Below are 24,830 nucleotides of genomic sequence, written 5' to 3'. Positions count from 1 at the left end.
GCAACGCAAAAAAAATGCCAGTGGACAGGAACACATGTTATCTCTATGCCTGTGCAGGAAAAACGCAGGTAAAAAAACGCCAGTGGGTGCTCGCCCTAACTGTGATAGACGTGTCTGTGTCCACTTGTAAAGATCTTGCGTGGTAGATCCAGGTAAAAGCTTCAGACAGACTTAGAAAGTTATAGAAAATGAATCCATAACCACCAAGTAAATCCACACTGGTCAGAATTGAGACCACATGACCATCTGAGGAGCAAGAGGCAGAATTTCAGACAGACAGAAATGGCTAACCAAGGTAATACTAGCTCACTTATATATACTGGGTGGATAGCTATATAATGAATGAATAAAATACATTATTTTGTTCTTTAAATCCCAGAGTGGCCCTTTAATGAGTTCTCTCCAAACTGTTGGTCTCCTTTGTATATGTGACTGCTGTAAAGGCTATCGCTGAACGGTTAACGGAGAGGAATATGTTGCTTCTTGAAAGCAAAAGAAAAAAAATGCCACTTAGTGAAAAAAAACTAGCAAGGAAAATGGCACAAACAAATGCACTTTCTGTAGTGTGTTTCATTACTGTTATTATTTAGAAAAAAGTTGGTTAAAGGGTGCCCTAATAACTATATAGAAGTATATCAGAGGCCAATAGAGAGATCTCTCCCATGAGCTACTGACAGGACTGTAACAACTAGAATCCTCTGTTTTTACATCCTTATAGAAATGGGTTATTTACTGTAAGGGCAGTAAAACTATGGAACTCTTTCTGGTGGACTAGGTGATGGCAAACTCCCTACAAGTATTCAAGAGGGGCCTAAACTCCTTCTTGTATGAAAAAGTATTACATGTGGAACAAAAATAGTATTTGAATCTTCTACTTGGATGCTGGAATCTCATCTAATCGCTATAATATTACATGTTCTAGTCATTAGCTTACCTCCAGAAAGGTCTGATTTGCCAGATTGAAGTTGGGAAGGATTTATTTATTCCTTACATGAGGAAAATTGGCTTCTACCTCTTTTTTTTTTTTGCCTTCCTCTGGATCAACATGGCAGGATAATAGGCTGAACTGGATGGACATACCGAGTTTCTCACGAAAACTAGACCTACCTCACCTAGTAGGTGGCATCTGGGTCCCTCGCACTGGTCTCGGGTGCTGCTGCAGGCTTCGGTGTAGTCCTGAGCGTCGGCAGAGCATTTATTTCTGGTAGCTGTGTCATTCAATGAATGGCTGTGATTGGTTAATCGAGTGCCCGCTCTGATTGGCTGACGCGGCGCTTGATGAATCAGAGCCATTGCTTGCTGGAGGCGGGATATTCAAGCCCCGCTACCAGGAAGAAATACTCTGTTGGCGTTCAGGACTACACAAAGCCTGTAGCAGCGCCAGAGACCAGTGCGAGTGATCCGAAATCTGCCTGCTAGGTGAGTATTAAGACACCCACTGAAAATAAGACACTGCCTCTTTTGGGGCAAAAATTAATGTAAGACAGGGAACATAGTAGGTCTTTTTTAGGGTTACAAACTGCTACTGTGTAATATCTGGTCATTGCTTCTTGTGCTAGAGAAGAAAATGTGTCAATAAATGCCAGAAAAAAAATACTGCAATGAATGCGTTGTTTTTTTAATAATAATAAAAAAACAAAAAAAAACAGTGTGTGAAACCACCCTGAGCGTGCCTTCACACTTGCGAGAAAATCGCGTGATTTCCCAGCTCTGTGAGAAATCGCTAAATTATGAAGCCAATGGCTTCCAATGGCTCCATGCACATTTGCAGTGTTTTAATGCTTGCGATGCAGCGTTAAAAAAAAAAATAAAAAAAAATTGTGGCATGTCCATTCTTTTTGCGATCTTGTCCATTGCTTCCAATGGGGTCGGCGGCAGCAGCGCCACCCCTATTGGAATCAATGAGTGAGGATCGCGATCCTCTCCCACTGCTGTGACAGCAGTGGCAGGGGACTCTCCGCGTTGAGGATTTTTGGGAAGGGGGGAGGGGCGTGGGTGTGGGCCTGAAATATAAGCCTTACCCTAAAAAATAATCAATAACTGTAGAAGAAAAAAAAAAAAAACAAGAATACATAGCCTGGGAAGTGCTGTCATCTCTGGTGCGTGTTCTTGCAGGTCCCCGGCACTCTTCTTCTGCTTGTCTTCTGGCCGGGGATTAAAAATCGCCACCTCCTGAAGCGCTGCCTCTGATTGGCTGAGTGCTGTGACCAACCAGAGGCAGCGCTCAGCATTGAATGACAGCTGAGCGCTGCCCTTGATTGGTCACAGCACCCAGTCAATCAGAGGCAGCGCTTCAGGAGGCGGGGATTATCATTCCCCGGCCAGAAGAGAAGCAGAAGAAGAAGAGTGCAGCGGACCTGCAAGAAGGCGTGCCAGAGATACCAGCGCTTCCCAGGTGATGTATTCTTCTTTTTAAATTTTTTTTTGATTATTTTCAGGGTAGGGTTTATATTTCAAGCACCCCACACCCGAAAATTCTTATCGTGGTGAGTCCCCTGTCACTGCTGTGATCGCTATCCTCACCATTGATTTCAATGGTGCTGGCGCTGCTGCTGCTGCCGGCTCCATTGAAATCAATGGGAGAAGATCACTATCTCCTGCCGTGGCTGTGACCGCCACAGCAGGAGATTCCCTAAGCCCTGCTGGGATGGGAGGCTGTTTCCCTGCGGAAACGCCTCACATTCAGGGCTTCAGATGGATTGCGAGAGTGATATTGGGGCATCAATCACATTCTGATATCGCTCTCGCCAGTGTGCAGGAGCCCCTATTGATGTGCGAAAGGGTGGATCTGATACTGGCCTAAATAACCCAATTAAGACATCAGACTGCTATCTTACGACTATGAACAGACAATATACTTTTGAGCAAACAGTATTTTTAGATGTCGCCACAAATGAATAGTTTATATCTTGGTGCCTTTGCTTTAAAACCTGTAATTGGTAGTAGTGAAGCACTAATCTCTCTTCTGAAATGCTGATTATATTGCCAGCGTGTGGTTAAAAAACTGCTTATTTGCAAGCAAATAAGTAGATGAAGTCTTTTTACAAATGTGTTTTCATGTCCGAGAAGAGACTTGGTAAGAATCTCAGCATTCCATAGTTCAAATGGACTATTGAGAGGTCCTTCCCTAAATAAGATGTGCCTCACCCCTGCATCTGATCTGCATCTTCTGTCAAGTTTTATCTTTTAGGGGTCTTTTATAAGCCTTAACCATCAGTAGTCTGACATAAACAAAGTAGTCGCCAAGCAATTGGAACTAAAAAAGATACAAAAACATCTGTTCCAGGCTGTCTAGCGCTTGGCTCTACTCCTCTGTGTTGTTATTGTACTGCTGTGTAGTAGAATATCTTGCTTCACCTTCAAAAATGTATTTATACAACTTTCAGGTCTGGCAAGTTTTAGTAACTTTTATTTTTTTTTAATACAGTTGTAACTTTATTTTAAACTTTAGAAGGTTTTTCATGATGGATTCATGACCACAGAGCAAATTGATCCTTTTGAAGTTGCATCGTCTGCCAAAGTTATATGTAGATTACATCTGTCCAAAGAAAACTTTTTGAAAAAAGTGAATGGGGCTTCACAATACTACTGAATGTGACTTTTATAGTTGTTTTTTTTTACATTTTCCTACTTGAGTAGGGGGATATGTAAATCAGCATATCATACTAATGGGTACACTATTGGGTTAAAGGGAACTTGTCACCATCTCACCCCCAAAACTAGCTTTACTGGCCAACAGGGAATGAAACCTCAATAGCTTATAATGCCCTTGATTTTCCCAATGAGCTCAGGTAGCACTGTAATTGGGTATCAAAGTCATCCTGTGTCTCATGCAACTGAACAGAGGGTCATCTTGCTGAGAAGAGTCACACTTGTTCGTGAGGTGCCGAGGTAAGTATGCCGCATTTCTCTTGATACGCATGATTTCCTGTGCAATAGGGATTGTGTCAACTTGTCTTTTCAAGACTCTGGGGTTAACTTGGCAGATCATGAATTGGCATGACTCTTCTCGGCCAGATTATTATTCTCTGTTCATTTACACACTTGCATGATAACTTTGATACATAATTGCAGAGGTACGGGGGTTAAATATGAAAGGGAAGGCAATAGAAGTTAAGTTAGTTCTGGGGGTGAAATGTTGGTTAAGGGTTCCTTTTACCACTTCACACTTTCTTCCTACTGTACTTATCATTTGAAATACCTCTAATGATAGTCTTCGGGATACTCAAAGTATTGTGAAATATGTTGGTGATATATAAAGATCATTATTGTTATAAGGGGATGTTTAGTTTAGAAATATTGATAAATACTGGTCTATAGTATGTCTATATAGGATCATCATAGGGGGTTCTAAGCACTTTCAATGTAAAGCTCCAGGAACCAGTTTTTGGGAGGTCTGTATGCTGTGCTTTATATGTAAGAGAAAACATTCGGGAACAGTATTGGCTGTTGACCACTTTCAATATAGAAGACTGCAGAAATACAGTCCTAAGCTCTTGTGGATTCAATCCCCGCATGGTTCAGGTAGCCGGCTCAAGGTTGACTCAGCCTTCCATCCTTCTGAGGTCGGTAAGATGAGTACCCAGCTTGGTGGGGTGTAATAAATAAATTAACTGAAAGCTCTGCGGAATAAGTTGGTGCTATACAAATAACAAGATTTATTTATTTCATATCAGCTGTTCAAAATGGTCTTCATAAATGCCTGGATGTAACGTACAGGTTCTGAGTATTGTGTAGTGGGAGTTCTTGGCACCCAAATAGTGTAATTCTTTATAGGTATCCTTATAGAAATCTTTGTTTTACCTGCTTTTCTCTCTCTGACGCCACAGCCATTGTAATCCATGAGAATAGTCTCACCTCATAGGAATTACAAAAACCTGGTTTACTAATGCAACAAATTTTAAGCCAAAATTATTAACTGAATGATTAAGTTTGATTAGGAATTCTTCCCGAACACCTGCTACAGCGCAAGGAAGAGCTAATAGCCACGTAAAATCATTTATTGTCAATAAGTTATGTCCTCTCAGACCCGCACTATGATTTTTAGCCACTGTAATTCTCACATTACCGACGGTATGATAAATATTTTTGTATGTGGAGCCTGCAATGGGGTGTACACGTGTGTCATCAAAAATCTACATGTATCTACAGTATGTACTTCTAATCTTCTGAGCAGGCAGGGGGTAACAAGAAATTCTGTCTCTGAGACCCTTCTGAGCCGGTATGCCAGCTGACCTTGTTGGGGAAGGTTGCATTTGGACTCCAGTGATTTTTTTTTTTTGATTTTTTTTTTTTTAATGCAAAAAGGTTGTTCAGTTTTCTGCCTTTTGTCATGGCTCATTTATACAAAAATGCAGTTGTGCATGTTTGTTTGCTTTTCCATTGCTCAAAGCACTCATTAAAAAAAGTGATATGGAGCAAGATTGGGGGAATACGGAGGGTGTTTTTTGTCAAAAATTGCTTAACACTCAGTGCTGTGTGGGCAAGTGGGTGATGGGTTCTTCTTCTTCATGACAATGTATCTTAAAGAACCAGCCAGCTGTCTGCCCACGCAGTGCTGAATTTTAAGCAATTTTTGATGAATAATGGTATGACACCTTTGCATCACCCTCCGTATTTGCCAGATCTCGCTCCAAGTGCCATTTCTTTTAAGTGTGCTTTGAACCGCGGAAAAGAAAACAACATTTCAAAATTGTGCTTTCATATGAATCGGCCATCAAAAAATCTAAAACTGAACAACTTGTTGAAAATCAAATCACTGAGTGCAACCTTCCCCAACAACACCGGCTGACATACCACCTCAAAAGGGCTCTGCAGACATTCACTTACCAACAGAAGCCTGTACTAGTAATGCCTGCTCACCAGAAGATTACGGTTTCCTTTGGGTAACCCCTTGTACAATAGGGTATAAAAACATTATGAACCACTGATAAGCAACCACACCTACCATTTTTTCGAGAAGGGGAGCTGCATAGTATTCTACTTGCACACTAATAAGACTTGTATAGGGTGCCATCATGTACAGACTTGGGCCCCATGTCCACGGACGGGTTGGATTCTGCATGCGGGAGCCCGCAGCGGAATCCGACCCTGCCTGCGGCCAAGGACCCTGTGTACCTGTGTCTGCAGGCGGACCTATCTTCTTCCAGGACATCTGTACTGCGGATGGTCCGCAGGACTCGCCATCGGACAAGTGCTGTCCAGATTTTATTTATTTATTTTTTTTAACTCCTGCTTTCCTGTGGAATCCACGGCCCATCTGCAATGCAATTGTTTCTCGCAGCCTGCACCCACCTGCAACAGCTCCGATAAGCCGCACCACTCATTGGACCTGTTAACTCTTTAAATATCTCTGTCAACAGTAATATTTAAAGAATTAACAGCTCCGATGAGTGGTGCGGCTTATCGGAGCTGTTGCAGGCTGTAAGAAACAGCCTGCACTCTATCTTGTATGGAGCAGGATCCACACGTCATCTACCTGCATATAAGTATTTGTTCAGACATACGTAAAAATGCACTTACAAACAGCTTCCTGAAACGGAAGTAGGGAACTATCTGTACACTCGTTTTCTTCTGGCTTTTCCTCATATCATACATAAAATAGAATGTTACAAAAATATGGCAAATAGAACCTGTTGCAGCGAAATCTAAAAACTGCTATTGTCAAACTGAATTTTGAATTCACACATTTACATCACCTTTGTATTCAGCAATTTGTTATTTTGTGTCCAAGTCTTCTTTAATGCGTGATTTCTCTGTAGTGATGATTTACCATTTTATTTTTTCTAATGACAGATTATAACAAAGCATGTATACGAATTGTTGGAAGAAGACTGTAATCTACAGAAGGTGTACTTACCGGTGAGTCCTTAGTATTGGTAATATCGTTCTATTTACCACATTGGATTTGTGTGCCTTATTTAAGGCTAATTTCACACGGACGAGTGCGATATCAGGCTGTGAAACTCACCTCTATATATTATGCTTGCCATCCTGCGCGGTCCCCGCGGGTGGGATGTATTTTTGTGTCAAATACGTTCCCCCATCACTTCAGTATAGTTGCGATCCTCGGGCGCGGCTAAGGATCAGAAAGTGTTTCCCATTGTTTTCAATGAGAAACCTTGCATTGCTCTCACGTCCACCTCGCATGCTGTGCAATGTGTTTTGCAGCCCCATTGAAAACAATGGGTGAGATGTTCAGAGGGAACACCCAAGGATGGGACATACTGCAATTTTTGTTTCGGGGGGGTTCATAATTATTTTGTAGTAATTTTTTCCCCATGACATCTATAAGTTGTTCGTCCTTCCTCCCCCCCCCCCCCTTTTTTTTTGTTTAGTTTTATTAGGGGGAATTTTTTTTTTCTTTGTACATTTTTAGTTTATTTTTTAAATTTTGTCTATTTCAAGCTAGAAAAAAATACAGGAATGGGTTCCTCATCTTGTTTTAGACGTTTTGATATATAATTATTAGAGATGAGTGAACGTACTCGGTAAGGCCGATTTTCGCAATCGAGCACCGCGATTTTCGAGTACTTCACTATTCGGGTGAAAAGTACTCGGGTGTGCTGTGGGTGAGCGGTGGGTTGCAGAGGGGAGTGGGGGGGGGGAGAGAGAGAGAGAGAGAGAGCTCCCACCTGTTCCGCGCTGCTACCCCCCCCCCCCCACTCCACCACGCCTCCCCCTGCCCCCCGGCGACCCCCGAAAATACTCGAAAATCGCGGTGCGCGATTGTGAAATCGGCCTTACCAAGTACGTTCGCTCATCTCTAATAATTATTATAGTCTTGGATTACAGGGCAGATATGATGTTTTAGGTTGTCGTCAGTGGTGAGGATGAACATCTATATATAATTAAAGGAGATGTCCCGCGCCGAAACGGGTTTTTTTTTTTTTTAAACCCCCCCCCCGTTCGGCGCGAGACAACCCCGATGCAGGGGTTAAAAAAACCACCCGCACAGCGCTTACCTGAATCCCGGCGGTCCGGCGTCTTCATACTCACCTGCTGAAGATGGCCGCCGGGATCCTCTGTCTTCATGGACCGCAGGGCTTCTGTGCGGTCCATTGCCGATTCCAGCCTCCTGATTGGCTGGAATCGGCACGTGACGGGGCGGAGCTACACGGAGCCCCATAGAGAAGAGGAGAAGACCCGGACTGCGCAAGCGCGGCTAATTTGGCCATCGGAGGGCGAAAATTAGTCGGCACCATGGAGACGAGGACGCCAGCAACGGAGCAGGTAAGTATAAAACTTTTTATAACTTCTGTATGGCTCATAATTAATGCACAATGTACATTACAAAGTGCATTATTATGGCCATACAGAAGTGTATAGACCCACTTGCTGCCTCGGGACAACCCCTTTAATAAGTATAAATTTAAAATGTTTTTTTTTTTTTTTTTATTCTGTAATTTTTTAAATTTATTTTTATCCTTATTCTACATCTATGTCCCCCATGACATCATGTAAGACCTCTGAGGGCCATTCACATTTTGTCTTCTTTTAATTCATCCTAAGAGAAGCTGGATATGTCATCCCACTGTCTTACGACTTTTATTGGAGAGTGGCGCTGAGGTATCAGCTTTTTTTTCCTCATTGCACATTTAGTCCGCCCGTCGTTGATGGGTCCACCTGGTTGGGTAGCACCCCCTTTATCTATTTCTCGCAATACTCCGTAAGGCTTTTGAATCCTGGACATTCATCAGGGATTCAAGCCTCATCATGTATTCGGTGCATTCCCGGGAGGTCCATGCGCCTTCTGAGAAATGTATGTTTGATCCAGACCGGGCATACATACCTGGCGTAATTTATGCCAGTTTCTGGTGTAAATTACACATAAATCTGTTGGTCTCTGGCGGCTATGCCCCCTACCGACAAGCCCTGCACACTTTTTGAAAAGGTGGCAGTGCCGATGCAGGAGGAAGAAAAGTCACAACATTTTAGCGCACTTTTGTACGCCTGTATTCTGGCATATAGCCTTTTGTAAATTTCCCCCAATATCTCTCATGTAGTGCAAAATATACATATTATATCATTCTAAAGTAATGTATGCAGAAATATGAAAACTGCTTTGTGATTACTGATGCTCTTTCATTGGACATCATAAATGTAGTTCACTGGAAGACCCAATATGTGTCTCAAATTCGTCTGCAATTTTATACGGTTGTCCAGTTGTAAACTTTTGATTGCCTGTCTGAAGAATAGACCATCTGTTGTAGATCGGCGGGTTTCTGTTGCCTAAGACCCCTGACGATCAGCTATTTGCTCGGCAAGTGGCCTTGTGCACTGAGCTGATTTTTGCAGGAAGAATACAGCTCTGTTCCCACTGCAGTGGCCAGGCCTGGTATTACAAAGTTCCTGTTGAAGCAAATGGGAACTTCACCTGTAATACCAAGCCTGGCCACTGCAGTGGAAACACAGCTGTCTGCTTCCTGCAAAAATCAGCTCAGTGGATAAGCACATTGGGCTGGTGGACACGTGATCAGAGGTGGCTCCTAGCAGCCAACCTCTGATGATTTGCTATTGATGGCCTTTAACAGCTCGTTAGGTGAGAATGAATATATTGATCTACAGGTATACTATATTATGGAGTTTTGGTCTAGCTTTTAAAAGTATAAGGAAAGGAATTGACTACTGACTAAGTTTAGAACCCTTTTTAAGGCATCTACAGATAGATCCTATATAGCAATGGTTCTTATCTAGTGTGCAGTTGTGTGACAGATGTTTATAAAAAGAAATGGTTGAGCATGAAAAAAAAGTTTAACTTTGCCATAGTAGGAAACCTTAGAGTGGCTTCCAGTGTGTCATCTTGCCTTTGGACTTTAGAGTGTAATCCACTCACACCATGTAGTTATGCTGATATTGTCTAATACATTTTTTAGACATAAGGCGTCCTGAGCCAAGCCCGATTCTGTAGACTTGATTTGGGACTCCACGCTTCAGTGTCTCCGAGAGCGATATCCCTTTAATGTGCCAGACGTCTCATTATTTCCTTTTTATGGGCAGGGTCAGGAATGCTCTACAATAACAATACAGACGTAAGATGGATGTAGAAAGCTAGACACTCTAAGAAATATGAGGTCAGCAGCTTGTGTTTCCTGCCTTGTAGTCCTTCCATAAAGAAGCCCCGTCTTTTATGTTCGGCTGCACGCAGGTGCTTGTGACTGATGTCATGAGAATTCTTCTTAATACTAGTTCTGTTTTTAAAGCACTGTAAAGAGGCCAGACAAATGTAAGATGCTATATAAATGTAAATTCTTCTTATTTGAGTGTCTGAACATTTCAAAATGTCCTTTGTAACGTCAAGCTTATAATCAAATAACCCGGTTGGACACCTCTGTGGAGTTCCCTTTTAGCTTCTCTTTGTGTTTCCACTAATCTGCGACCCTTCGTGAGTTTTTTTTCTTTTTTTTTTTTTTTTCCCTTTTTCCTTCTTTCACCCCCTCGCATCATTCAAAGATGGATACTTGATTTATAACCCATTATACTCATAATGGGAGAAGATGAAAGCAAAAACAATTCTAATGCCCTTTCAATAGCGGAGTAATTATTGAATTGGCTGGCTCAGATCTGTGTACATTTGTAATAACGTAGTGTATTATATGTGTTATCCTGCAGATCTTGTTTTTCTTGTTGTTATTGCTCGAGTCTATGTGCAACATAAAGACTTCAGATCTTTTTCAGTGTTGAAGGCCATGAAATATACCCAGATGCCTTGAGGCAGAATGTACTGTAACAGAGGAATATTTTCTATCATTTTGTAAGCAGTCGACAAAGACGTTTTAGTTTAGTGCATTGGTAATTGTTGTCACACATACATTGTTTTAGTGTGGGAATATGGTCTATGTAACTAATAACCCACGTGACTTTGTTTTATTCAACCTGGAGAGATCATGTATGAAGAAGGTATGTGCTCGCATCATACTCCTGCCAACCTCCTACCAGGAGTTGTTTCACAACAGCCGATGTGTGGAATGCCCCAAAGTGTGTGAAAGTGTAGGATAGCGCACATGTGGACTTTCGTCCCATACATTACCGAAGATGGCCCAAGTTCCAAGTGATATTAGGCAATGTCACATGACAAACAATAGCCTAAACTTATCTTTGCCAGAAAGGCAACATTTTTGGCTCTGTTTACATCTGTGTCGGGGCCTCTGGAGGACATCTATCACAAGATCTAGGGTGAAATAGTGTAGCATGCTGCGCTATCATATCTGGGAAATGTGCAGGGCATGGTGGTAGTCCAACAGACCCAATTATAGTAAAATTACCATCAGGTACCCTTACTTTGTGCAATAGGATGGATATGGTATTCTGTTTTCCTGCTCCCATGACAGAATAGGAAAATGGAAAGTCAAATGCAACTGCACACTGGGCGTATTTGCGCTTGGTATTGTGTGTATGATATGGAAAACTGAAACACCATTGATTTGTATTTAAAGGGGTTGTCCCGCGCCGAAACGTTTTTTTTTTTTTTCAATAGCCCCCCCGTTCGGCGCGAGACAAACCCGATGCAGGGATAAAAAAAACAAAACGGGTAGTACTTACCCGAATCCCCGCGCTCCGGTGACTTCTTACTTACCTTGTGAAGATGGCCGCCGGGATCTTCACCCTCGGTGGACCGCAGGTCTTCTGTGCGGTCCATTGCCGATTCCAGCCTCCTGATTGGCTGGAATCGGCACACGTGATGGGGCGGAGCTACGAGGAGCCGCTCTCCGGCACGAGCGGCCCCATTTAGAAGGGAGAAGACCGGACTGCGCAAGCGCGTCTAATCGGGAGATTAGACGCTGAAGATTAGACGGCACCATGGAGACGAGGACGCTAGCAACGGAACAGGTAAGTGAATAACTTCTGTATGGCTCATAATTAATGCACAATGTACATTACAAAGTGCATTAATATGGCCATACAGAAGTGTATACCCCCACATTGTTTCGCGGGACAACCCCTTTAAGGTATTCAAACATGAATTTTTCACTCCTGTGAAAAAAAGCGCAGCATGTCCTATTCAAGTCCGTATTACAGACTGAAATAGCCCACTAAAGTCAATGCGATTGTGTAAATACGCATTACATCAATGGGGCCACCTTACGTCTTTTTTTTTTTTTTTTTTCTTTTTTTAAAGTTCAAAAGAATTTTATTGTTCTGCCATGCATGTATAATGAACACATTGCTATTTTGAAGATATCAACAAATAAACATAAAAATACCCGTTCATTATCTTCATTATTCTTAGTGCAATCTAATCTTTAAGGCAGTTTGTTTTTCCAGTTAAATAATTCTGAGCAATCACCTAGTATCCAAATCTACTACTACAATTAAGTGCAAACTTTTAGTGAACTGGTAAAATCAAATAAGTATGGAGTAGAGTTAGAGATGAAGTAATGTAGGGGAGAGGAAAAAAAAAAAAAAACAGGAGAGAGAAGATAGAGATAGGTATGACGGGTAGGGGAGGTTACGTCTTTTTTTGAGCGCGTGAAAAATGCAATGTATACAAAAAAAATTCAATATGCAGAGAATGAACACCGTTTCAGTCCATGAAAACACTGTGTATTTGACAAACGGAATACGCCCATGTGAATGAGCCCTAAAACTTAAAGCAACCCTCCGGGCCTGGAGAAGCAAAGCTGGTCGAACCACTTCTTTGGCTCCTGATGCACACTTTGCATTAGTATGTATCATTAGTCTAAGACATTACATGCTGCTCTGACCCGCCAGCATCGCTCATGTGGACAGCACTGGTTAATCTAAACAGCATGTAGTGTCTTAAGGCTTTTTTACACACACAGATAATCGCTCAAAAATGGCTTTTAAACAATCCTTTTGCATAAACTACTAATTGGTACTAATGCCAATTAGTAGCTTATTAATGCATGTGAGCCACCTGGAGCTATATTCAGAGAACAGTGGGTGGTCTGTTCTCTGAATACATTCCCTTTGTTCTGTCGTGGGTCTGACAGCTGAGACAATGTTATCAGCGCTCCCCACGGAGAACACGGCGTGAAGTCCCTGCTATCAGCTCTTCTGCCGAACTATAGATTTTATGCCGAACATAAAATCATTATTCGGCAGAAAAGTGAAAGATGGGCACATTTACATGCAACAATTATCGCTCAAAAGATGGCTTCTGGGCGACCGTTGTGTGTAAAAGGGCACTTCGACACTAATGATGTCTACTAGTACACAGTGTACATCAGGTAGTCGGAGAAGCTGGTGCAGCCATCTTTGTTTCTGCAGGCCTGGAGAAACTCCAACTTTAACTCCATGATTCACCACACTGTGGCTCATTTGCTTTTTGATCTTTTAGTTGCTTGTAGTTTTATAATCATTCCCTCTGTGTAATTGATATCCATTGTTTATCCATTGCCTTCCTGGTGAGCTTGTGCCCCTACACAGCAGCTAATCTGGAAGAGCTGGTTTGTGCACACAGACGTACAGATAGTCCCCGACTTGCGAACATTCGACTTACGAATTTCGCTAGATACGAACTATCTGTACAGCACAGTATGATGTCATGCTATGGCATTACATCATACTGTGCAGGGATCGGACAGGCTTCTATCAAGCCTGATAGAAGCCTGTCCGGTCAGATCGCGGTTGCTGGGCAGCCCGGGACCTCCTGAAAGGCCCTAGGGCTGTCTATGCAGAGCGCCTAGCAAGCCGTGCGCTTGATAGGCACTCTGCATAGACAGCCCTGGGGCCTTTCAGGAGGTCCCCGGCTGCCTAGCAACCACACAGCGTCCCGCGATCTCATCATGGGACGCTGTACCGGCCCCCTGAACGTCGGGTGCAGGCTGTTTCTTACAGCGGGCACCCGGCGGCAGCAGTTCCGACGAGCCGCGCTGCTCGGCGGAACTGTTAACACTTTAAATACCGCTGTCAGAGCGGTATTTAAAGTGTTAACAGTTCCGACAAGCGCCACGGCTCGTCGGAACTGCTGCCGCCGGGTGCCCGCTGTAAGAACAGCCGGCACCCGACGTTGTATGGAGCGGGATCCACCCGCGATCCCGCTCCATACTACCATTTGTTCGACTTGCGAACAAAACGGACTTGCGAACGGGCTCCCGGAACGGAACCTGTTCGCAAGTCGGGGACTAACTGTATATGTGTTGGCCAGCAATGATGGATATATAAATGACCTATAATTAAGATGAATGATGATTTTGTTTTATTATCTACTGAGGAGGGATTTCCATTCACTGTTTTTGCATATTTTTGATTGGTGAAGATTAGGCATCTTGAGCTTGTGACAATCTTGAGGAGCATGTCCTTAAAGGGGTTGTCTCGCGAAAGCAAGTGGGGTTCAGCACTTCTGTATGGCCATATTAATGCACTTTGTAATGTACATCGTGCATTAAATATGAGCCATACAGAAGTTATTCACTTACCTGCTCTGTTGCTGGCGTCCCCGTCTCCATGGCTCCGTCTAATTTCAGCGTCTAATCGCCCGATTTAGACGCGCTTGCGCAGAAGGGTCTTCTGCCTTCGGCTCGGTTCGGCAGCAGCGGCGTTCTGGCTCCGCCCTCTTCTACGTGTCATTGCATAGCTCCGCCCCCGTCACGTGTGCCGATTCCAGCCTCCTGATTACAAAGTGCATTAATATGGCCATACAGAAGTGTATAACCCCACTTGCTTTCGCGAGACAACCCCTTTAATGTCCATGTTGGAAAGACCCTTCTAAAGTTTATTTTGTACATTTGCAATTCTGAAAATTGTTTTTACACTCCAATCTCGTCATCAGGAATAGCAAAGCAATATTTATGGGAAGGCCATCTTGTGTTATAATTCCATTGGATCTTTTAAGTTTTGTGTATATTTTCTAAAAAGCCTATTAAAGTTGAACCTGTTTGTTAACCCCTATCATACTGTGCAGGTTTAATAGATACAAATTGCTTTATGTAGTCTTGCTGCTGGTAGGACTAAATGCATTATTGGTTGATTTGTCGATAAAGCGAGGTTGTGCTCAGCCCTGACCTTTTTGGACGTTCCTCAGTGAAAGCTTTGTTTAATGAATTACCACAGTAAAAAGACAAATTGCTGTTGTATGAAGTTTTAATTAGGATTTTTAAATAGAGAAATTTAAAATGTCAGAGGAAATAATTTGTTGTGTAGAGAGTAGCACAATGTTAAGGAGCCGGGCTGTAATCTTCAATGAGCAACCTCATTGACAACTGAAACAAAGGATGTGGGGCGAAGGTGAAACTGGACAGAAAAGTGCATTATGTGTTACAAATTGATGCAAAAGTCATGGAAATATGATTTTCATTAACATGGAAAATAAATTATTGAGATTATCCTAGAAAAGTTTTCTTGAATTTATATAGAAAGTTAACTGGGAAGTGTATAGACAGAATCTGCAACATTTGTAATAAACTTTATTTGTATAGCGCCAACATATTCTGCAGCACTTACATAGACAGGGGGGATACAGAAAGACAAAAGTACAAACATTACAGAACCACGGTTACATAGTAATCAATTGATGGAAACAATAGGGGTGCGGGTCCTGCTCCAACAAGCTTACATACTACGAATAGTGGGGTGATACAGAAGGTAAAGGGCTCGAGATGTGCGCGGTATGGCGGGCTGGAGATGTGCACGGTATGGGGAGGTGGAGAGTGAGGGATGTTATACACAGACAATGGTCAGACATTGAGCCGTGTGACGGCAGAAACCGTATGACTACAGGAGCGGTTTATGATGGCTAGCAGGGATTGCAGTCAGTAGGTCAGGGAGCATGTTATCAGGCGGAGTACAGAGGGCTTTATTTAGGGAATGCGGTATGCCTCCCTGAAGAGGTGCGTTTTTAGAGCACGCCTGTAGTTCTGCGAGTCCTGGATTGCTCGGGTAGCCTTTGGTAGTGCGTTCCAGAGGACCGGTGCTGCTCTGGAGAAGTCTTGAAGGTGGGAATGAGAAGTTCGAATTAAAGGGGCACTCAGTCTGGTTTCGTTAGCAGAGCGGAGAGCCCGGGCTGGGTGATGGATTGAGATGAGGGAGGCGATATAGGGGGGCGCTGCACTGTGGAGGGCTTTGTGGATGAAGGTAGCGAGTTTAAATTGAATTCTGTATTTAACGGGCAGCCAGTGCAGTGACTAGCACAGGGCAGAGGCGTCCGAGTAGCGTCTGGACAGGAAGATGAGCCTGGCTGCCGCATTCAGGATGGATTGGAGAGGGTAGAGTCTGGTGCAGGGAAGGCCGATCAGCAACGAGTTGCAATAATCGAGCCGGGAGTGGATGAGGGCAACAGTAAGCGTTTTTAACGTGTCTACAGTGAGAAAAGAGCGGATTCTTGCGATGTTCTTGAGGTGTAGCTGACAGGTTCGGGCAAGAGATTGGATGTAGGGGGTAAAAGAGAGATCAGAATCAAATATGACCCCAAGGCAGCGGACATGTTGTCTAGGAGTTATGGTGGCGCCACACACTGAGATGGAGATGTCAGGAGGAGGTCGGTTAGTGGAGGGTGGAAATACCAGCAGGTCAGTTTTAGAGAGGTTTAGTTTTAGGTAGAGAGAGGACATGGTGTTAGAGACAGCAGACAGACAATTAGTGATGTTTTGGAGTAAAGGTGCAGAGATGTCACGGGAAGAGGTGTATAGCTGGGTGTCATCAGTATACAGGTGGTATTGGAGGCCAAATCTCCTGATGGTTTGTCCAATAGGGGCTGTGTAGATAGAGAAAAGAAGGGGGCCGAGGACAGAGCCCTGGGGGACCGCAACAGCAAGGGGAAGAGGAGGGGAGGTAGAGCCAGCAAAGGAGACACTGAAAGAGCCGTCAGATAGGTAGGAGGAGAACCAGGAGAGGGCAGTGTCCTTTAGGCCAATGGAGCGTAGCATACTGAGGAGGAGTTTGTGGTCAACAGTGTCAAATGCTGCGGAGAGGTCGAGGAGGATCAGTAGGGAGTAATCACCCCTCGATTTGGCTGTCGGTAGGTCATTGGATACCCTTGTAAGGGCAGTTTCTGTCGCGTGTTGAGGTCGAAAGCCTGGCATATGTAGACTGATAGGATCCATCCCTTGGTAATGGGTACTGAAGCAAGTGTAGTACTACCCCATTTTCTGCATTATATTAAAGGCAGTATACTCAGTCACAAAGAATGTGACTGATGGGCTATAGCTGGGATTCAGTCCTCCGGAGGGTAGGGTTGGTTTCTAGTAACTCTGCATCTAACAAATGAAAGTGAATGGGGCAATGCCGCAGTTTCCTACACAGGGGGAAGCCAAAAGGTGAAGATGTCTCTACATCACTTAACTCAAACAGCTCTGGAGCCCCTTCATTCTGAGGATCGGTCAAACCTGAAAAAGCTGGTGGTGCAGGAGATGGCTATTTTTGAATGGTTGTAGAGAAATGAAGGGTACAATACAGCTGTCAACAACTCCATAAAAACCAACTTAACCAGCCCACGCTGGGAAGAAGTCTAAGGCCTGCCTCGTGCATTTAGGAACAGACTCTTAATATATTTAGCAAAGAAGCAGGTGAAAAACATGATGTGTTAACACCCTAGCAACATTGTAACAAGAAATACACAAGCTTAAGGGGTTTTAAAGATCCCAACTCCTGTTCATATGAATGTTAGTGAGGTCCCCACTCTGTAAGAGCTCTCCTCCTGGTGGACTTTGTGCCAACCTTGTATTACACCATGGCATCAGCTGGTAGCCTCGGGTGCTCCATTCTGAAAATGTTTGTTAGTGATGAGACAACTCCTTTAAAGAGACTCGGTCACCTAATTTTTGCCCTACAAGCTAAGCTTATGGGCTGAGAGTAGGTAACCCATGGAGTCCAGGGATGTTAGTGCTGGAAGCCAACACTGAATGCATTGAACGGCAATGCTAAGTAATCCACCCATTATAAAATTAGAACAGGAAGACTACTTTAGTGTGCCACTCAGTGCTTTCAATGGTGGTTTCCAGCGCTCATACAGGTGGAATGATAGGGCAGGTAAGTATAACACCTACAAGCTTAGCTTATAGGGCTGAAAGGAGGTGACAAATTCCCTTTAAGAACATATAAAGCATATTGCAGAGGCCGCTTGAAAATAAATGCATATATTTTACATCATGTAAAATGTAAACTCCATTCTCTGGAATTAAAAGGAATTCTCCTCTCCTTACATAACCACCACTGATCAGGATATGATGGCTTACTGCTACTTGGCGATAGAGCTCCTTGAAGTGTAGGTGCTCATGATTGTACGGTGGTATTCATAAAGAGATAGTGGCCATCATCTTATTGTTCCCTCCTCACCAGTGAATAATGGCTTCTTCAACATTCAACTTTGGAGGGTTCGAAAGGTGTGGAGGAGTCTAATCTTTGTGAAGGGGTATTGGACATATTTTTACCCTAGTAACCCTTTTGACATTGACTTCTTGGGCAAAATATTATACCGACAGATCAGGTTTAAAGTCTCTAACATATGATCTACTTGGCATTTAGAGATCTGATTTCAAGTGAAGCTTTGCTCAAGAAATAAATTCAGCTTTTGGCCAGGGACATGGGACACTTCATCTCCCGAAAAAGATTGTGGTCAAGTTTTTCAGGCCAACTCGGGCTTCAACTACGGCTTAGTAGAGGACAATGGAAAATAGCTGTCTAGAATGGCAGCATTCAAGCAAGTAACAGTTTTTGGCTCTTCAGTTTGTGACTCAAGTTTAATTTTACCAATGTTTCTAAAACTCAAAATGTGTCTATAAATTTAGCAAATCCTATATACCCTTATCACATACCGTAGTTCATTCCCATTTTGAGGATATGTAAATTTATATTAATAATAATAATCTTTATTTGTATAGCGCCAACTTATTCCGCAGCGCTTATATTGTGTGTTACTTTCCTTTCCAGATAGACGCTACTGAAAACGAACCCAAGAGTTTTATTTTTATGAGCAAGGATGCAATGACAAATCCTGACAAAATGCTGGTCTTAATTCATGGTAGTGGAGTGGTCCGAGCAGGACAGTGGGCAAGAAGACTTATAATCAATGAAGATCTAAACAGCGGAACACAAATTCCTTACATCAAGAAAGCCGTGGAAGTAAGTGCAGATTCTCTCTACGGCTGTCTAAAGCACTATTGTAAATGAATGTGGTGAAGTACTTTGAGATTCTTTGCAGTCTATGGATTGGTATTAACAAGTTTCCATTGAACTTCAAAAAAACTGAGGGAAAACGGAAGCTTTTACTGTATATCTGAAATGGAGTGTTTTCTCAGTATACAGGAAGCATCAATATTAAACTCAAAGCCTCTTTCTGGTTAATTGCCTCATAATTCCCTGTAAATATGTGTTCCATGGAGTACTGTTAACTCTTTTCCTGCTAAGGCCGTATGCCATACATCCAGGTAAGGAGACGTAGCAAAGGATGTAAGAGATGTATCCTTGCTATTAAAGGATCCAGCTGGTGATGGAGCAAGCTGAAGTGTGAGTGTCCTATATATTTGCTGCTCTCATCTTAGCCCATGCTCCTTATGGCTCTATCTCGGGCTAGATTGCAGCTAGAGCAGTCATGGTTTGTTTTAAAACCAAACTTCAGGCCTTTAAAACCTGAAATAGAGTAAGTTGAAGTGCATAAAAGCACCCGTATTACGCCTGTCTGAAAGCAGCCTTAGTTAATGTATTTTATTAGGTTTAGAGATTTATGATTATTGATTAAGGATAGAGTTTGTATAAGGAGATGGAAAGTGATAGAACTATATAATCTCTAATTTCACTTGCTTGCAAAAATTGGTCTGTACATTCCTGCGGTTTTTGTAATTTGCACATAAGTGATTGTGTGTATAAAGTGCTGAGAGGCATCTTGACAATGTGACAGTTGTCTGGTTTCAGAAAATATATGGATATAAAGGGTTAGTGTAATCTTTTAATTTGTAATTAAGGCTTTATAAGTACATATCAAAACCATGAACACGGTCCTTGATACCAGAGGTGCAAAACGTCCAAAAACCCTGGCAGCGAAAGGATTAAAATACCACAGGTGTACTTTACCAATTTTATTATTTGGCCTATGTTATGGTGCTTTTCTCAGATTCTGCCTACCTTTCGAAATGAATGGAAAGCCTAGAAGGCAGATTTTGCATTTGTAGCTACCAGTATGAATGTAGGCTGTCTTGCAGTTATCCCTGTCGCAGTGTAGGAGTCCTTTATGTATCATGTGAGTAACATTATCGGAAGTGGCAGATAAAGAAACAATGAAGCAAGATAAGTAAGTAGATAAGAGTCTGTGTATACTTGTATGCATCATGTTCCTGGGTGACCAGAGCTTCAAAATGACTACCCCTAATTACAGTAGGAAAAGCAGCTTTAACACACAAACTTCTGTACGTTGTTTAGCACATGTAGAGAATGGTAACTTTTTAGTTAGAGACATACCTTCCATATGGCAACCCAAAACCCCCCACCCCCCACTTTGCTAAAAATATTGATTTCACTTGCCTATGTAAAACATGTTGCACTACTGGGACTGGAGGATCAAACAAATGGCTGTAAGGTGTAAGATGAGGACTAGGGGCCTGTCGGGAAATACAACAAACCTCCCAGGACAGCAGAACAGCCCCTGAAATCCAGGACTGTCCCATTGGATCCAGGACATTTGGGAGTTTTGAGAAAGGAGCTTTAGTTATTTTGAATATAGCAATAAGACACTAAAGTTGTGGCAACATTGCTGCACAACGGTATCTAAAAGTAGCCATCAGGTCTCCCTTATGGAAACCTCGATTGAGATTCTACACAGAACGTACTTGGTTCCACAAAGGGTACACTGCCTACCATATTTCCATCAACCTCTATGTTTTCATGGTTGCCAAGAAACGGGGAGCATGCTTCACACCCGGTGGTCCTGCCCAGTAGTGGACGGGCTGCGGACACGGGTCTGTGGCCTACTAAACCACATGTTTGTAGGTCCAATGCCAAACTCTCCTTCAGTCTTCCTACTAGGAGATTGCCCACCACGTATTAGGTTTAGAGTCCATAAACTTATACCGTATATTTGTATGGCCACAAGAATCCACATTGCCCCCAGATGGAAATCCATTAATCTTTCTTTTCCAGAAGTCATTAATACGATATCTTTAGTTATGCTGTACGAAAGAAGTCATGCAATCAGAATAGATTCTTTGCCCAATTTCATGAATGATTGGCAACCCCTGGACTCATTACCTGGAAGCCCTGGGGCTATACTATAATATCTCAACTACCTAACCTGGCCACCATTAACTAGGTATGATTACCAACTGCAATAGCTATGGAGAATGAATGTGGATTCTTGACGACCCTCTGCTATGTGTTGTTGGTTACCCCCTACCTCTTACTCATTTTACATTAGTTTATAGTTTTCAAACTTACAATTTTTAGCCCCCTGTGTGAGGAATTAACACTTTTTAAATGCCATTTAATTCTGCAAAAATATTCAATAAAACCTTGTTGAAACTTAAACACTAAAGTTGTAGGATTTGTATAAATATTTAGTTGTCAAATGGGCAATTGTGTACGAGTGTAATCTTTAACTGGGTGTTGAGCTAATCGCTGCTGGTCTGGCTTCCCCCAGTGATTTAGCTGTTATCACAAATGAAAGATATAGAAAGCTGATTGGTATACATAGTCCTGAATGGACGTGTAATAATACATGGTTGTGTTAAGTTTTCCAGAGGCTTTCTGCTCTGACTAAGGCCGGCTGTAAACAAACAGATTGGCATTGAGGAACCGTGGTCAGCAACCACCCCGCAGATCTGCAGTAAATGCCGTTCAGAACCTGTAAAAAAGCGTTTTCCTACGCACTCGCTGAAGCAAATTGCAATTCCTGCAAGCAGAGGAAAAATCGCAGCACATTTTATTTTAGTGCGGATTCCACACTGACCGCTTCTATTGTCAATGGAAGCTGTCCGACCCACAGCTAACATTAATGATAGGTCGCAGGTACCCGCATCAAAGACGGCACGGGAAAATAAACATAAAGAAAAATCTGTACTGTGCATGTCCGACGGTGACTCGCCATGTCTATCCGCAATATTGATGAAGAAAAGAGACAGGTACGCGCAGACGCTAGCTGCGTTCAGGACCGGATTCCGCTGCGGGCTCCCGCATGCGGAATCTGACCTGATCGTGTGGAGCTGGCCTAAGAGGGCTGTCCCTAAGATTCCCTATGACTTTCATATGCCCTAAATAAAGGACAGATGGGGAGGGACTGTCCCATCAGGTTTGACTTATCGACATTAAAAGGGTTCTCCTCTTTGGATAATCCCTACTTGCTAGAAGGGCCCCTGATAATGCGATGTTCATAAAGAGTTCCCCTGCTGGGACCCCTGGTGATCCGCTATCATCTGTTGGCAGCAAGTGTTTAATTTCCCTGCTGCGCTAACACAAGAGAATTTAAAAGAGATTTTGTTGGTAGATTTTACAATACAAGCGGCATACATTATTAAGCAGATCTGTTAGACCTGATGAGGCTGGTGCACTCACTTTGAAATCCATGTCAGAATGACTTTATAATTCTTTTTAAGAGTTTTCCTGCCTGATATTAAAATAAACATTTTATAAGTCCAGATAGAAACTGAGAACTCATGAGTCCGGTGTATTCCTTGGCTAAACTGGGTCTCCACCCGCCTATCCTAATTGACGAGCTACTTTCAGTGGACCTCCCCTCATGCTGAAGTGTCACACTGCTCAGTACAAACTGCTTTTGTAGTAGGAAAGAACCCATCTTCAAGCAGCAGGGGTTATGTCACTAACAACATGGACATGTGCCCACTCCAGCCCAACACAGACTCCCTTTGGGGGTTACATATCCCTCTGCCAAGATGTCATTGCTGCTGCAACAGGAAGTACAGAGCAATGAGGGATCGGGTATCAGCAGAATGGGGATTGGGTGAGATAAGTAGGGGGTTGGGTGAGACTTTTGTTTTTCTAGCAGGTTGAGTAGATCTCTAGTTGGGTGGAGATTGAGTGTCACTCTTAGGCCTCGTTCACACGATCGACAATCACACAATTTTGTTGCGTTGCTACAATGCTCCAAATCGCATGTATGTGAAGCCCATGCTTTCCTATGGGTTACTTCACACATGCGATGTTTTGTAGCATGCAACCACAGCGATATCGCACGGACCAGTGATGCGATATCACTGCGATTTTCTTGCTGCAATGCTGTGTCGCCCGTGTGAATGAGTCGTTAAATATATCAGACTCATGAACTCTTGCTGTCTCTAGCTGGACTCATAAAATGCCCATTTTTATTATCAGGTGGGGAAATTTTTAGAAAAGATGGTACAGCCATTCTGACATAGATTTTCAAACTAAGCACACCAGCCTTATCAGGTGTAAGAGATGTAGTAGTAATCATGTATGCAATTTGTATTGTGGAGACAGATTCTCTTTAAACATTACCCAGTGCCCGCTGTAAGTACACAGCTGGAAATAGGAGTTGTATTGTCGTCTCTTGAGGAGGGTAACTAGAAGGTGAGTGAGGACACTTTAAGGCCATGCATGCTCCTCTGGGTAATATGCAAATAAGGAAGATGGAATAATACCTCCACAGCGCCACCTATTGGATGGCAGCATTCCTTCAAATCAATGTCAAACCCCTTTATATAGGTCTTAACAAAGATTGGGAATTGAAAACCAAGCCAGAATCTATACACAAACAGCTGTTTTATGGTGTTTGACCCTCATCAGTGTGCAGTAGGTTTCTGACTTGGCTAAAGGGTGGCCTATGACATGAGTTGGGGGGGAATTGTCTCTCCTTAAGGAGAGCACCCAGAAGGTCAAAAAGTAATGGAGGAAGTATATGTCTCACTCAGATGTCCAGCTTGGGTGAGACAGGAAAGTCTAGGAAAGCTCTGTTTTCTCTTTGAGCTCAATTTACTGAGCCTTTGGTAAGTTTTTTTTTTCTGGGCCTGGATATTAATGTTGTCATGAGTAGATTGGTACTGGGACTTGCTATTTCTTCTCCTTCCAGTGTGGAATTTCCAGGTTTCCCTCAAACAACATGGATGCTGCTACAGAGCTTATAACTGGAATATTTCAAGTCTTTAGTTAGTGTAGACTGGTTTCAGAATTCAGAATGCCAAATGGAACTGATATTTGAAGTCTGGCCCATGCAACACTGACCTGATGTGTTTTGCGGCCACCAACAGAGTGATGCCTGGTGTAAACAGGCATTAATTTGTCTTTCAATGACTAGCCAATCACTTTGCAGGTGTATGATTTAGTGACTGCAAAAATAAACAAGCGAGCATCAATCATGGTGTGTAGAAGCACAGCAGTCATTCGTACACTAACAATTCACTGTAGTGATTATTTTGAGTTACTATTCGGATGATGGCTGTTCTTGTAAACCCACCCTAATAAATGCCGAGTAAGTACCTGTTATTTTCACCCCCCCATGTGTACAGATCCCGAAACCATTCAAATCAATGAGCTGTCTGGGAAATGCAAGACAGGTCCCCCGAAGCAAGAGATGCTCTTTGTACTTGCTCTCCACTCTGGCCAAGTGATGGGTCCTAAATTAGACAACCACTTAAGTGTGTGACTCTCATTTATGAACATTATTGGACTCTACCATTTTCTAGAAATCAGTCTTGGTTCTGGGGTGCTCCTTATGCATTGAGGTGATCACAGTGGTCTCCTTCAACTTGAAAACAGACCATAAGTTTTTAAAAACTTTTTTACACTTTGACAAGTATACATTTGACAAAAAAATTAGCTGTATTCTTTGGTTTACGATCTAATGCAAGATTTGTTCTTAAAGAGCCACTCCCAGAGATTCCCCTCCCCCCCCCTATTCACTATGCAGCCAGTCCCCCAGTATGTTTAAGTCCACTAGTTATCCCTTTCTATCTGAGACTCCTGGCATCTTT

General features: G+C 42.8%; 1 protein-coding gene across 1 annotated transcript in view; it reads left to right on the top strand.

The window, feature by feature from the left end:
- The window catches only part of ARB2A (ARB2 cotranscriptional regulator A), a 449,497-nt gene that overhangs the window by 34,794 nt on the left and 389,873 nt on the right, over window positions 1–24,830 (top strand). The window contains exons 5-6 of the mRNA XM_066602994.1: window positions 6,796–6,861; window positions 18,829–19,020. Coding sequence (XP_066459091.1) covers window positions 6,796–6,861; window positions 18,829–19,020 — 258 coding nt within the window. The remainder of the gene's footprint in view (window positions 1–6,795; window positions 6,862–18,828; window positions 19,021–24,830) is intronic.

Source organism: Eleutherodactylus coqui, chromosome 5, assembly GCF_035609145.1.
Source record: "Eleutherodactylus coqui strain aEleCoq1 chromosome 5, aEleCoq1.hap1, whole genome shotgun sequence".
NCBI classification, from domain to species: domain Eukaryota; kingdom Metazoa; phylum Chordata; class Amphibia; order Anura; family Eleutherodactylidae; genus Eleutherodactylus; species Eleutherodactylus coqui.
This window is presented reverse-complemented; position numbering and strand designations above follow the sequence as displayed.